The following is a 15,560-nucleotide window of genomic DNA, read 5'->3' as shown; positions in this document are numbered from 1 at the left end:
GGCCGGAGGGCTAGAGTGAGCGAAGGCCGGTGGGCTTGAGAACGGCGCGGCCAGCGGATTCGACGAAGGAGCGTCCGGAGGGCTCGTGGCAACCACATGTGACGACCCCGGGCTGGACTCCGCTTCGTCCACGGTGAAAGCCGATCCAGCAAACCACAGCGCAAAGTTGTTGTATTTCCTCAGCAACCAGCACGGATCAGCTCCAGGCATGACAAAGCGATATCGTCCTCTTTTGGAAGGCCAAACAAAGTAGTTTTGCTTTCACAAAGAATCACGCAGCGCCTTCATGACATGGCGGCGGCGGCAACAATACTACAGCGAGAATAAAAGTTACGCATTCTTTCTTTGCGTGAACATTTGGGCGGCGTTATGCAAATCTTCCCACATCGTGACGTAGACATGTGGGGGCGTGTTAGAACGAGCTGTTTTAGGTAGGCGTGGCTGACTCTTAACTTTTATAAAGAATATCTCTTTGGATTTGAGATCTTCTTTATGCACCAAGAGCTTGTAACACTCCAAAGAGAAAGGAAAAATTTAAATCGCATCATATGACCCCTTTAAACTATGAGATGAGCTTGGAAAACAAGTGGAATTTTTCTTGGGTACACTATTTGCATGAAGCACATCTCAGACGGCCTACATCGGTGCATACTCATGCACTCACTCAGTGTGGGAAAGTCTAATATATCATCTTAACAAGGCAGCTTCCTGTCCCTGTGAAGAGAGATGCTCATTGCCTGAGCCAGTGACCCTGTGAGCACGCTATAAATATTTATGTCAAAGCAATCCTCTCACTTCAAAAATATTCTTCCTTTGGAAATATGGACCACTTTGTCTCATCAACAGCTTATTTGCCATCTCAGATATGTGTGCAATTTTCCAAATAAAGGGATAGTTTACTTACTTTTTTGTGGGAATTGTGGGAAAAGTGCAGTTTCTGTGTGGTTTTGTCCATACGGTGGAAGTCAATGAGGGCCAAGGTTGTTTTGGACCCCATTGACTTTCATTGTATGGACAAAAACGTTTTTCTTTTGTGGGTTCATGGATATTGCATTAGAAAGTGCTAAAGATGAAAAAATCTGACGTTTGTGTTTTTATCATTCTTTGCATAGCAAGCCTTTTTTGCCTTGTACGTAGAATCCTCTGCTGAGGAGTGCTGACACTGGGGTTTTGCACTTTCACCCTTAGGTTGAGGGGTTAAAGTGAATGGGAAATTCTTTCACACACTAAATACACATTTTGCAGTGTGAACACAATCTTACTGTGACACTTGTATGGAATGTATGTAGTTTTCTGAAGTAATGAATCTTAATTTTATTCCATTTTTAATGTTTTTGAAAGAAGTCTGATAGTGTGTCACCAAAATATATAAAATATATTTTTTTCATTCAAAAATATTGCTCCGAAGGTATTCTAGTGAATTGTGCAATAAATTTTTTTATTGCATATTCTATATTTGTAGTTTTTTCTATGAATCTAGAAATGATCATTACGTGAAAGCACAGTATGGCATATCAGTTTTCATCCCGTATGTGCAGAGAGAGAGAGACATGAAGCAGAGAGACAGCTGCTTCTTGAAAGCTGAGGCCAGCTGTCCCAGTCTGATCTGCACAAGCAGGCGTGTGCTGGAATCCCAGCTGAATTTGACCTCCTTTCTCACTGTACACACGCGCATACTCCAAACACAAACTTAGAAATGTACACACTCAGCAATCTTCCCTTTTAAGACACGTGTGCGGTTGTACTGACCAGGGGCAAATTCACTTACAGTCACACCATTTCAGCACACACTATTTGAGCACAAAATGTTGCTGGTTAAACTGTTTATCTGTAGTGAACAGTGTGAACAATGTTCAAACCATTTTTTTAGCAGAAATATGTTAATAAGTGTGAAAACACCCTAATTTCTGTGTTACCAGCACCACAAAACAGAATTGCAAAGATAATGATTTTCTTGAAAAGTCTCCCTTCTTCCATTGGCTGGGGTAAACGGATAGCTCCGCCCCAAACTCACGCCATTGGTTGAGGCAGTGTTGATATATGTCTCAAACGGAGTTTGACCTACCTACCAACCTACAAAATACTTACTTATACACTGTAAAATATATACATATATATTGCCTATATATATATATATTTATATGTTCATTTTAACGGGGACGTAATCTAAAAGTAGCTGCTACAATCAAAATTGTTAATTGGTTAAGTTGCCATATAGTAAGTTACCATATAGGCCTACGTTACTTACTTACTTACTTATACACAGTAAAATATATATATATATATTGTCTATATATATATATATATATATATATATATACACACACACACACATACACTTATTTACTTATTTATTTATTTTTAAGTTGCATTAGAGTACACTTAAAAAAAATACTACTTAATGTCATGTTACATTCAATGCGTTACTTGATGCGTTACTTGATTTTGTAATTAGTCAAATTGACCATTTCTGAGTGAAAATAGTTTCAAAGTAAATCCTACACCATTTTTCAGCGTGGTTGTTTCTGCATATTCAGTAACCTAAAAAAATAAATACATTTCAGTTATTGTATTACAAGTACTCTTTTTCGGTGTAAATTCAGTGATTCTTTTCTATGCAAATTAGGCATATTGTATTATTGTACATGTTCCGAAAACTCTGCTGTTTTTCTGTTGTAGTTAGCATTGTGCTACATAAAACAAACAACTGAAATGGCCCTTCACACATAACCACAAGAAATACATATCCTATTATTTTGTATGCTAACAAAACCACCTCATGCCATGTCTACTATTAAAGTAAGCTAGGTGCAACTTGGGTTTGGTGCTCTCGTTTGCAGCACACATAAAGTTCTCATGTACACACAAAGCATGCTGGGACTGGCCCTGGTGTGCTTTGGTCTGTGTGGATCAGTGTAGGAGGGTCTGCGGTTTGTTGTGGTCAGCGTGCATTAACCAGAGCATGCGTTGCAATCAACTGGAGGGCTTGCGAGTGGAACTGGTGCTCAGTATGTCAGCCATGTGGGCTGAATAGAGGCTTTGTCGCAGAGGAGCCGTCCATGAGCCATTTAAGGCAGCGCTTGCATCCGTCTCTTATCAGCGGGGAGTGGAGCTTTGAGGAAGGAAGGCTGGCGTGGGGGAGAGGATACGTTTGCAGCACACATAAAGTTCTCATGTACACACAAAGCATGCTGGGACTGGCCCTGGTGTGCTTTGGTCTGTGTGGATCAGTGTAGGAGGGTCTGCGGTTTGTTGTGGTCAGCGTGCATTAACCAGAGCATGCGTTGCAATCAACTGGAGGGCTTGCGAGTGGAACTGGTGCTCAGTATGTCAGCCATGTGGGCTGAATAGAGGCTTTGTCGCAGAGGAGCCGTCCATGAGCCATTTAAGGCAGCGCTTGCATCCGTCTCTTATCAGCGGGGAGTGGAGCTTTGAGGAAGGAAGGCTGGCGTGTCGGGGGAGAGGATATGGGGTGGGGGGGGGCTGAACATCAGCTACTGCACACACATGAATACACACGCACACACATGTACATTACATTGAAGAGGTGGTGATCACCTGTTTCTGCAGACAGCTCTTCAATTTAGTAGTTATATTTAAGTGTTTTAATTTAAATAAATGTAATTATTTTTTTTTTATTCTGGTAAATGATAATCAATGTCTGTTTACAGCACCTGCAAATAATTTTCACTTTTCACTTTTAAAAGGATTGGATTAAATGTATTAAGAAAAAAGTAAAATAAAATAATTTCTAAAATACTGTTTGTATATTGTTTGTAATATTGTACTCAAAAACATATATAATAAAATATGTCCCCTATATATAGAGAGAGAGAGGGGGGTGGGGGGGCTATATATATGTATGTGTGTGTGTGTGTGTGTATATAAGTTGATTACATAAGCTTTCCATCGATGAATGGTTTGTTAGAATAGGACAATATTTGGCTATATGTATATATGAATTAAAAATAAATATGTTCCCTATTCTAAGGTATAACTGTATATATACACTGTATATATAAATAGTTATACCTTAGAATAGGGACATATTCACAATTTTTCCCTCCATAAACCAATTTGCTGCTTATTAATAATTAGTAAGGTAGTTCAGTATAAGACATAAATATGTGTTTTATAAGTATAAAAAGCCAGTATGCTAGTAATATGCATGCTAATAGGGATCTAGTTAATAGTCAGAATTGGTCCTTAAAATAAAGTGTTGTAATGATATATGTGCGTAGAATATCAAATACTATACATATATTATGTATTAAATATGTATAAATTATATATTCAGGGTTAGGGTTAGGTGATTTAGAGATGATTTAGACAGAATTAAAAATCTAATAATACATGTTTTACTGAATTATTCATTGAAGCAACTAACTTTAACAAAACATCCATGCATATATTGTGCCCAAATTAAAAGTTTTTACTTATTCACACACAGCATAGTAAATGTCACATACTGTAGTTTATAACGAGGAAAGATTGAGTATATTCACACAATATTGTATAATCAGATTTGCATGACTTTACATTTAATGAAAAATGAAAAACAGCTTATAACCTTTGACATTTAATTGGTTTTGCTTTGCTTTATGTTGTATGCATGTATTTTTTATTTAACTGAGAATAAGGCTAAGAGACTGATAAATAGATTTCTGATCACTAACAGTTCATGTTCATGAAAGGTATTCTTCTATTATGCTCCAGTGCTGTTTAATTTTAAGCATGTGCACTGTTGCTGCTGAGGAATTTGTGAGCACATGGGATGAGTTTAAAGGGACGTGTGCACATAGTAGACGTGTGTGTGCATGTGTGTGTGCTACTGCTAATGTGTGCTGAGTGAGAGGCTCTCTAGATTTCACCTGCATCAAATCTCTTGTTTACTGTATGATTTGAAGGTGCAGGTGTTTGTGTGTGTCTGAGGGCCTGTTTATAAATAACCGTACAGACAATTGAAGCACCTGAGCATCAAACTCCGGAACTACTGTTGAATTCACAGACAAACAGAGTTCTGCTAAAAATTATTTGAATGGATTCATTGTTCACAATGTTTCCCACTGTTAAACAGTCTAGACCAGAATTTTCTAAAGAATACTGTTGCAGGAAGTGAAAACCAAGCATAGAGGAAGCCATTTCATCCATTCACCTGTCTTTGGACACCCACATTCTCAGTTATAGTACTCAATATTACAAAAACGTGCAAAAATGAACGCATTCAAACAAAGTTCCGAAAATGTTTTGGTCATTCAAGTTTTATTTATACACAAACACACGGACATATTCTTTTGGGTCGGTACGATATTTTAATGTTTTTTAAAAGAAGCCTCTTATGCTCACCAAGACTGAATTTATTTAATCATATTGTGAAATACTATTACAATTTAAAATAACTGTTTATTATATTAAGATGTATTTATTCCTGTGATGGCAAAGCTGAATATTCAACAGTCTACAGTGTCACATGGTCCTTCAGAAATGCTTATTTGGTGTTCATTTGTTGAAAATACATTGTGATACATTTTATTGATGATCTTCTGTAACATTTAACCTATATAATGTCACTTTTGATCAATTTTAATGCATCCTTGCTGAATAAAAATATTATTTTCTTTAAAAAAATGTACCCCAAACTTTTGTATTTATAGACAGAACAAAACCACATTATCAGAGCATATATCATGATAATGGCAGTATAATATATATATTTCAATAATACAAAGAAAAAAAGTCTGCTCAGACTACAAAAAACAAACATTTGTGTTGGATTTTTACTGCCTATCTGAACAAAGTCTCAGAGGACATCTAGGGAACAAGGTCACAGGGATTCTTTCAGCAAGGCTACGAAGTTGTGCCTAGTTACGCAAAGGCCCATTATCCATGTCACACAAGGCCATTGTTTGTTCAAATCCAATTCCAAGACACCACTGCCATCCATGGTGGTCCTTCATTGTCTTCTTCTAACCAGTAGCTGTCTTTAGAGGCCCTTCTCTCACATCTTCTGTCTTCTGTTTCCTTCAGACGCTGTTTGCCAGAGCTCTTTATGACAACACAGCCGAAACCAAGGATGAACTGGCCTTTCACAAGGGTGACATCATCATGGTGCTGGAGAAGAACGTGGCGGAGAGCATCGGCTGGTGGAAGTGTGCTCTTCATGGATGTCAGGGCCTGGCACCAGCGAACCGCCTGGCTCCGCTTTCCCCAGCAGAGGCTGAGAAACTTTGTATGAACTTGGGTACAGAGAGGGACTACTTGAGCAACCACTGCCATCAGAACATCTATCAAACTCCAAAAGCTAGCAGGCCACCAGTGATTCCGATTTATGAAGAAATGAGTACAATATATACAGTGCCCCTTCAAGCTGCCTCTTCATCAGAGAAGCACACGGCACAAGAGGATCTAGAAGGAATCAGGTCTCCTCATGACGTAAGTCTCTCACTGGAGCAACAGCACATTTTCTATCAGTAGCTATGTTTTTATGCACCCAAATGATCTGTTCATAATCAGATTGATGGCTCAATCAGACTGAGATGCCTTCATGTAAACACCTAAATAAATCCAACTAAGCTTGATCCGAATGAATTTCAATTGGATTGAAACAGGTGGTGTAGACCTCAAATCATCTGATCAACAGGAAAAAATTCAGATTATTCATAATCTGACTATTCAGATTCAGGTAATCATATTTAAAAAGACCTTGCATATAATGTACAGTGCTGTGCTGCATATGCTTACATACATTTAAAATATATATGAAGTCGATTGCAATGTTTAGGGTTCATATAAACAGAACTTTCAGAATCTGGAATCGGATTCGATTTTTTTTTTCCCAGCCAATGAATGACAAAAAACATTGACAGCCAATCAGAATACATTTGACTTTGACCTCAAGCATTTAAAGTGGCAGACGACATATTAACAGCGCTTATAATGAACTACGTTATTGTCCATTGGTGTGGAGGCTAAAGTTATTGGACCTTTACACGTGATTCACTAAATATTCCATGAATGTCAATAGCCAGTCATTCCAAAATATAAAAGGGAGAACTGAATGTCTAGATGATTTAGTAGACTATACAGTATGTTGAACTGAGGCTAATAATAAGCAATGTCTCAGAAAACCCTGCTGGCAAAGAGTTCACAGATGGGGACCAGGGGCCTCTCTCTGTGGGGACAGGTATGTAGCACAGGGGCTTTATGAGCTTGTAAAAGAGTAGCAACGACAGAATTCAGACACCACTAACTGTAACCAGAAGATCTATGGCTAGGGACCCCAGAGAGAGAGAGAGAGAGAGAGATAGAAAGACACAAAGAAAGAGAGAGAGGGAAGTGTCTGTGCAATTACTGTGTAATAGGTGTAGTGGCTGGGTTCACATGTTGCCCATTTCCCCTCCTGCTTCAGGGAGAATTGTTAACCTTAGCAGCTTATGTGTAGCATGGCTTCAATTAAAAAAACGGGTTAATTGGGCAGGCACACAGTAAAGTGTACAGCACTTTAAATGATCCCGTCTCGCTTTAAGAAGTGGGCCATGTTGTCATCTCCATAGAGTATTCAAATTTTTGCTTGTTTACTTTAGCGTCTATACTTACACTTTTTCTCTTTTCAGGCTTTAACAGCCAGAGTTGGTACAGAAATATATGATGTCCCAAGCCTGGTGAGAAAACCCTCCTTGTTCACAGTAAGTCCTCTTGAGTTTTTATTATTTGAGTTGTTCAGTAGCCCAGGGGTTTCCAGTTGAGGTCATGGGACACCTAGTGGTCTGCAAGAGGGCCTGCAGAAAAACTGAGAGTAAAAAATAGCTAAAAAGAAGAAGCAAAATGTAGAAATGATCAATGATTATAGAAAACATTTTTACTTACGCACAATTTATTTTATTGACAGACATTGTTTGATCAGTATAAAAATACAGCATAAATAAAAAACAAATCCAGATATAATTTTAAAATATAGAAAATGATCAAATAAATAATATAGAGAAAAACGTGTATTGTGAAAACTGAAAATATCCTCATGTTTATGCATCTAATATGAATAGGCAGAAAAAATATATATTTCTATATTTCTATAAAATATATTTATTTTTTAATTAATTATTTGTTTTGTCTTTCACATTAGTACAGTGGCAATACTAAAACTCATTATTACATTTTGGAAACTAAAATAAAATATGTTACAAAATAACATTTAATTATCTGAGTCTTTGTACATGAAAACATTATTTTTGGGGGTCCTTGGCATTGAAAAGTTTAAAAACTCTTGCACTAGTCATTTTCGATTATTCAGTTAAAAGACGAGAAGATTGTGAAATAATCTGCAAATTATATTGATCAAACTAAGCATCATAAATTGTGTAACTTGTCTTTTAAAGCCATCTACACTGCAGCCTTTGGAAAGGAAAACATCAGTGACGTCAAACACAGACTTTCATAATAGATATGAACTGCTGCAAAGTGCGAGATGTGCGACTGCAACCAAGAAAAGAGTAAGCATGGTAACGCCTGTACAGCAACTCATACAAACACATTAAAAACTGTCTTCACTAACGGATCTCTAATTCAGTACAGAAGCTGAATCGAATCAATTTGTGAACTATTTCTAAGTGAAATATGCTATTTATTTGCTTCTTTTTTAGGTCGCCACATTACCCCCAATGACTTCCCAAGACCCCAATTATGACATCCCAGTGCCCTCCATCAGTGAGGATATTCAAAAGCCTCTATGTGGTTATAGTACCATGCCAAAACCCTGTAAGTCTGAATGGATTTATGACGTGCCTGTTTCCCCCCAAAAACAAGGATGTGAAACTTGTTACTATGGCACCATGCCACGTACCCCAAACTTTTGTATTTATAGACAGAACAAAACCACATTATCAGAGCATATATCATGATAATGGCAGTATAATATATATATTTCAATAATACAAAGAAAAAAAGTCTGCTCAGACTACAAAAAACAAACATTTGTGTTGGATTTTTACTGCCTATCTGAACAAAGTCTCAGAGGACATCTAGGGAACAAGGTCACAGGGATTCTTTCAGCAAGGCTACGAAGTTGTGCCTAGTTACGCAAAGGCCCATTATCCATGTCACACAAGGCCATTGTTTGTTCAAATCCAATTCCAAGACACCACTGCCATCCATGGTGGTCCTTCATTGTCTTCTTCTAACCAGTAGCTGTCTTTAGAGGCCCTTCTCTCACATCTTCTGTCTTCTGTTTCCTTCAGACGCTGTTTGCCAGAGCTCTTTATGACAACACAGCCGAAACCAAGGATGAACTGGCCTTTCACAAGGGTGACATCATCATGGTGCTGGAGAAGAACGTGGCGGAGAGCATCGGCTGGTGGAAGTGTGCTCTTCATGGATGTCAGGGCCTGGCACCAGCGAACCGCCTGGCTCCGCTTTCCCCAGCAGAGGCTGAGAAACTTTGTATGAACTTGGGTACAGAGAGGGACTACTTGAGCAACCACTGCCATCAGAACATCTATCAAACTCCAAAAGCTAGCAGGCCACCAGTGATTCCGATTTATGAAGAAATGAGTACAATATATACAGTGCCCCTTCAAGCTGCCTCTTCATCAGAGAAGCACACGGCACAAGAGGATCTAGAAGGAATCAGGTCTCCTCATGACGTAAGTCTCTCACTGGAGCAACAGCACATTTTCTATCAGTAGCTATGTTTTTATGCACCCAAATGATCTGTTCATAATCAGATTGATGGCTCAATCAGACTGAGATGCCTTCATGTAAACACCTAAATAAATCCAACTAAGCTTGATCCGAATGAATTTCAATTGGATTGAAACAGGTGGTGTAGACCTCAAATCATCTGATCAACAGGAAAAAATTCAGATTATTCATAATCTGACTATTCAGATTCAGGTAATCATATTTAAAAAGACCTTGCATATAATGTACAGTGCTGTGCTGCATATGCTTACATACATTTAAAATATATATGAAGTCGATTGCAATGTTTAGGGTTCATATAAACAGAACTTTCAGAATCTGGAATCGGATTCGATTTTTTTTTTCCCAGCCAATGAATGACAAAAAACATTGACAGCCAATCAGAATACATTTGACTTTGACCTCAAGCATTTAAAGTGGCAGACGACATATTAACAGCGCTTATAATGAACTACGTTATTGTCCATTGGTGTGGAGGCTAAAGTTATTGGACCTTTACACGTGATTCACTAAATATTCCATGAATGTCAATAGCCAGTCATTCCAAAATATAAAAGGGAGAACTGAATGTCTAGATGATTTAGTAGACTATACAGTATGTTGAACTGAGGCTAATAATAAGCAATGTCTCAGAAAACCCTGCTGGCAAAGAGTTCACAGATGGGGACCAGGGGCCTTTCTCTGCGGGGACAGGTATGTAGCACAAGGGCTTTATGAGCTTGTAAAAGAGTAGCAACGACAGAATTCAGACACCACTAACTGTAACCAGAAGATCTATGGCTAGGGACCCCAGAGAGAGAGAGAGAGAGAGAGATAGAAAGACACAAAGAAAGAGAGAGAGGGAAGTGTCTGTGCAATTACTGTGTAATAGGTGTAGTGGCTGGGTTCACATGTTGCCCATTTCCCCTCCTGCTTCAGGGAGAATTGTTAACCTTAGCAGCTTATGTGTAGCATGGCTTCAATTAAAAAAACGGGTTAATTGGGCAGGCACACAGTAAAGTGTACAGCACTTTAAATGATCCCGTCTCGCTTTAAGAAGTGGGCCATGTTGTCATCTCCATAGAGTATTCAAATTTTTGCTTGTTTACTTTAGCGTCTATACTTACACTTTTTCTCTTTTCAGGCTTTAACAGCCAGAGTTGGTACAGAAATATATGATGTCCCAAGCCTGGTGAGAAAACCCTCCTTGTTCACAGTAAGTCCTCTTGAGTTTTTATTATTTGAGTTGTTCAGTAGCCCAGGGGTTTCCAGTTGAGGTCATGGGACACCTAGTGGTCTGCAAGAGGGCCTGCAGAAAAACTGAGAGTAAAAAATAGCTAAAAAGAAGAAGCAAAATGTAGAAATGATCAATGATTATAGAAAACATTTTTACTTACGCACAATTTATTTTATTGACAGACATTGTTTGATCAGTATAAAAATACAGCATAAATAAAAAACAAATCCAGATATAATTTTAAAATATAGAAAATGATCAAATAAATAATATAGAGAAAAACGTGTATTGTGAAAACTGAAAATATCCTCATGTTTATGCATCTAATATGAATAGGCAGAAAAAATATATATTTCTATATTTCTATAAAATATATTTATTTTTTAATTAATTATTTGTTTTGTCTTTCACATTAGTACAGTGGCAATACTAAAACTCATTATTACATTTTGGAAACTAAAATAAAATATGTTACAAAATAACATTTAATTATCTGAGTCTTTGTACATGAAAACATTATTTTTGGGGGTCCTTGGCATTGAAAAGTTTAAAAACTCTTGCACTAGTCATTTTCGATTATTCAGTTAAAAGACGAGAAGATTGTGAAATAATCTGCAAATTATATTGATCAAACTAAGCATCATAAATTGTGTAACTTGTCTTTTAAAGCCATCTACACTGCAGCCTTTGGAAAGGAAAACATCAGTGACGTCAAACACAGACTTTCATAATAGATATGAACTGCTGCAAAGTGCGAGATGTGCGACTGCAACCAAGAAAAGAGTAAGCATGGTAACGCAACTCATACAAACACATTAAAAACTGTCTTCACTAACGGATCTCTGATTCAGTACAGAAGCTGAATCGAATCAATTTGTGAACTATTTCTAAGTGAAATATGCTATTTATTTGCTTCTTTTTTAGGTCGCCACATTACCCCCAATGACTTCCCAAAACCCCAATTATGACATCCCAGTGCCCTCCATCAGTGAGGATATTCAAAAGCCTCTATGTGGTTATAGTACCATGCCAAAACCCTGTAAGTCTGAATGGATTTATGACGTGCCTGTTTCCCCCCAAAAACAAGGATGTGAAACTTGTTACTATGGCACCATGCCACCCAAAACTATGAATTCAAACAAGCCGCTTTATGACACTTTGCCAAATCATAGCTGGCCTGAAAACAGGCATGGCCCCATCCAGCCCCTCTATGACATCCCTAAACCGAGCAATGCAGTGGTGCAGTCTTGTACAGATACTGGGAATGCAACAAATTCATGCATCTATGATGTCCCACCTTGCCTTAAACAAACAGAGAGCCCTGTAGTGTTACCCAGAAAGCAAAGCCCTCCTGAAACAGACTCTAAAAAGACCCACGGATCTCTTGAGTACAGGGATAAACCTGGACCCATGTATGTCCAACTTCACCATTGGCCCTCAAGGGGCAGAACAATGTCCAGGCAGCCTGTGGAAGCGACAATTAGAAGGGACGATGAGGACAACAAAGACCACCAGAGGAGCTCAACGGTGTCCACCTCCTCCACAGCTTCCAGTTCTTCCAGGAGCTCATGCGACTCTTTCATGCTGAGTTCTCCTGAACCTGAGCCCTTGCGTGAGGTCACACTTTCACAAGAGCAAGCCAGCAACAGGTTGCTTGAGCTGCAAGAAGCAGTGTGCCAATCTGTGCCCAAGCTTATGCTGTTCGTCAGCAGCCAGTGGAGAACCAAAGAGCATCTGAGTCAGCACCTCCATCAGATCCGCATGGCCACTGAAGACGTGACTGACTCCGTCACCTGCTTCTTGAACTTCGCCTTGGATGTCAGAGGTAACGCACAGCGACTGACAGACTTCAGCCTGCAGACCAGGCTTCTGAAGCAGCTCTCCATCGTTGAAGACTCTGGCTTGATCCTTCAGCAGGCTGCAAGGACTCTGCGAGATCTGGGCTGGCTGCTAGATACGCTAGCTCAGGATGACGGCCAGTCAGAGACGCCTGACCACCTGGAGCGCTTTGTTATGGTGGCTCGAACCATACCAGAGGATGTGAAGAGGCTGGTATCCATCCTGAATGCAAATGGAAAGCTTCTTTTCAGAGTCCCGGCTAAGGAACCAGTAGTGGTGGAGAATATAGGCCCGTCTGAAAGGAGAAGTCACAGCAAAAGTGAACCAATGGTAGACTCAGGAATAGATGAAAGTGACTATGTCCAACTTCAGGTAGGCAAATCACACTATAATTCTTTTCATGTTATGACCTATTACTGATAAATGGTTGATATTAAATGTTCATGAATATAGAAAAAAGTCTGCACACCTGTGCTCCAAAAATACAAAAATGTAATAACAGACTATCACATAGGTTTCGATTTAACCCACATGCCTTTATACAACAGGTGATTGATCACATTATACATTTAAAAATAACATGCTAACAAAAATTTAAATAGTTTAAATGCTACAAGTGAATTTAAGCATCACAACATTATAATGTACAGTATGAAAAATGGATATTCATTTTGAAGTTTGCTAAAGATGACATGTAATAGTATTATTAAATAATTTTTTTGACTTGTGTTAATGACAGCAAAGTTAATCGAAATGTAAAAATAGAAGAAATGAACATGCATGGGAAAATATTATTGTTTTAATCTCTAATATCTGCAGTGATAAATGATATGGCACTGATATATCTTGTATCCCTGCATGTACATTTTTATAAGCATTAATTAATATTATCTGTATACTCAACCATTCAAAAGTTTGGGGTTGGTAATAAAAAAAAGCAACCAGAAAAAAGTTTTAATGCTCACCTAGGTTGCATTTATTTTATCCATTAACAATAATATTGAGAAATGTTGTTACAATTTAAAAGAACTGTTTTATATTTTAATATATTTTAAAATGAGTGCTGTCAAACGATTAATCACGATTAAAACAAGTTTTTGTTTACATATATATATATATATATATGTATATATAAATACACACACATTCAGTATATATTTTAAAAATATTAACATTCATATGCATTTATATATTTATATTATTATATTTTATATTATATATAAATATATTTAATATATAAACATATTTTTCTTAAATATATACATGCATGTGTTTGTATTTATATATAAATAATAAATATACACAGTACACACTCATATATTATGTAAACAAAAACTTTTATTTTGGATGCGATTAATCGCGATTAATCATTTGTCAGCACTATTTAAAATATTCCTGTATAATGCAATGCTGAATTCAGTATCACATGATCCATCAAAAATCATTATAATGTGCTGATTTGCTGCTTAAGAAACATTTCTTATGATCATCACTTGAAAAATTATTTATTATAACATTATAAATGTCACATTCGATCGATTTGATGTTTTGTTGCTTAAGAATTAAGTATTCATTTCTTTTCTTTTTTTTTTATGAATTGACTCCAACCTTTTGGCTGGTTGTGTCATGTTGAGTAAATTATACAAGACATGAACAATAATACTGTTTACCTAAAAATTTTAACCAATACTATTGCTTTTCAACAGACAAAGACAGAGTTCGACCAACAACCAAAGCCACCCAAAAGCAGTTTTAAATCAAAGAAGAATGGTGATACCTTGAAAAAAACGGTAAAAACTTGTGACCCTTCCAGTACAGCTCACCGTATTGCATTAACTCATTGATTTCGACTCTCTAACCATTTTATTACTCATCGTGTCTTCAAAAGGTTTCCAAATCACAGTCCGTTAATCCCTGCAGTCCACTCCAGACCTCCAGGAAGCCTTCCATCTCTGACCACTGCCGGCTGTATTTTGGAGCTATTCAGAAGGCCATCAGTGTGTTTATAAGTAGCCTGAATGATGGACAGCCCCCTGAAAAGTTCATCTCCCACAGCAAGTTGGTCATCATGGTGGGCCAAAGACTCGTGAACACTCTGTGTAGTGAAGCTAAAAATCGAGAGGCCAGCGGGGAAATGTTGTCTATGAGCAATCAGCTGTGTGCCCATCTCAAGCAACTGGCCATGGTGACCAAGAAGGCAGCTTTGAACTTCCCCGACAAACTGGCTCTCCAGGAGGCGCAGGACATTGCCAAAGAGCTGGCTCAAAGGGCACAACACTTCAGAATGTCACAGGACGTCTGAGCAGCAGTTTGCCATCTGTTTGCCCAGTTTATCGTGTGGAGGTTGTCTGGTGAAGACAACATGGTATTTGTGAAATATCTCAATTTGTGTGATTTGTATGCGAGTCTAAACAAGCCACCCTTAAAACAAGCTCCTTTTTTTGTTCAACCTGTTAGTCTGGATGAGGAGGCAGTGTTAAAGGTAACAAAGGGACAACTTTTAATTATAACCTCAAATAATGACATGATGTGTTTACATGCACAACAGTATGCTGATGGAAGAATAAAAGCTTTTGTACAAATACCAGTTAAGGTATTTACATAAAAAAAATAAAAATCTGTTGCAATCAGGTTTGGGCTGTCACAGTTAAAAAAAATTATATACCTGATAAAAGAACATTATTTGAAGTGTTTGCATGGACTTACGTCGTTGTTGGGTTATTAGGCAATATCACTGTCATTGTGCATGTAAACACATGAAGACAAAGCAGAAAACGTGCTAGTTGCTGTGCAGATGTTAAAGTGACAG

General features: G+C 37.8%; 1 protein-coding gene across 1 annotated transcript in view; it reads left to right on the top strand.

Annotated features, from left to right (window-relative positions):
- Window positions 1-15,275, top strand: part of LOC107581429 (cas scaffolding protein family member 4-like) — a 22,469-nt gene extending 7,194 nt beyond the window's left edge. The window contains exons 2-10 of the mRNA XM_016266989.1: window positions 6,028-6,432; window positions 7,614-7,685; window positions 8,376-8,489; window positions 8,640-8,835; window positions 9,181-9,638; window positions 11,582-11,695; window positions 11,837-13,123; window positions 14,458-14,541; window positions 14,640-15,275. Of these exons, the coding sequence (XP_016122475.1) occupies window positions 6,028-6,432; window positions 7,614-7,685; window positions 8,376-8,489; window positions 8,640-8,835; window positions 9,181-9,638; window positions 11,582-11,695; window positions 11,837-13,123; window positions 14,458-14,541; window positions 14,640-15,053 (3,144 nt within the window). The 3' untranslated portion in view covers window positions 15,054-15,275. The remainder of the gene's footprint in view (window positions 1-6,027; window positions 6,433-7,613; window positions 7,686-8,375; window positions 8,490-8,639; window positions 8,836-9,180; window positions 9,639-11,581; window positions 11,696-11,836; window positions 13,124-14,457; window positions 14,542-14,639) is intronic.
- The last annotated feature ends 285 nt before the right edge of the window (window positions 15,276-15,560 follow it).

The sequence above is a fragment of the Sinocyclocheilus grahami genome, unplaced genomic scaffold (assembly GCF_001515645.1).
Source record: "Sinocyclocheilus grahami isolate Dianchi unplaced genomic scaffold, SAMN03320097.WGS_v1.1 scaffold3.1, whole genome shotgun sequence".
Classification (NCBI taxonomy): Eukaryota; Metazoa; Chordata; class Actinopteri; order Cypriniformes; family Cyprinidae; genus Sinocyclocheilus; species Sinocyclocheilus grahami.
The sequence above is the reverse complement of the archived record's forward strand: the minus strand, read 5'-3'. Positions and strand labels throughout refer to the sequence as shown.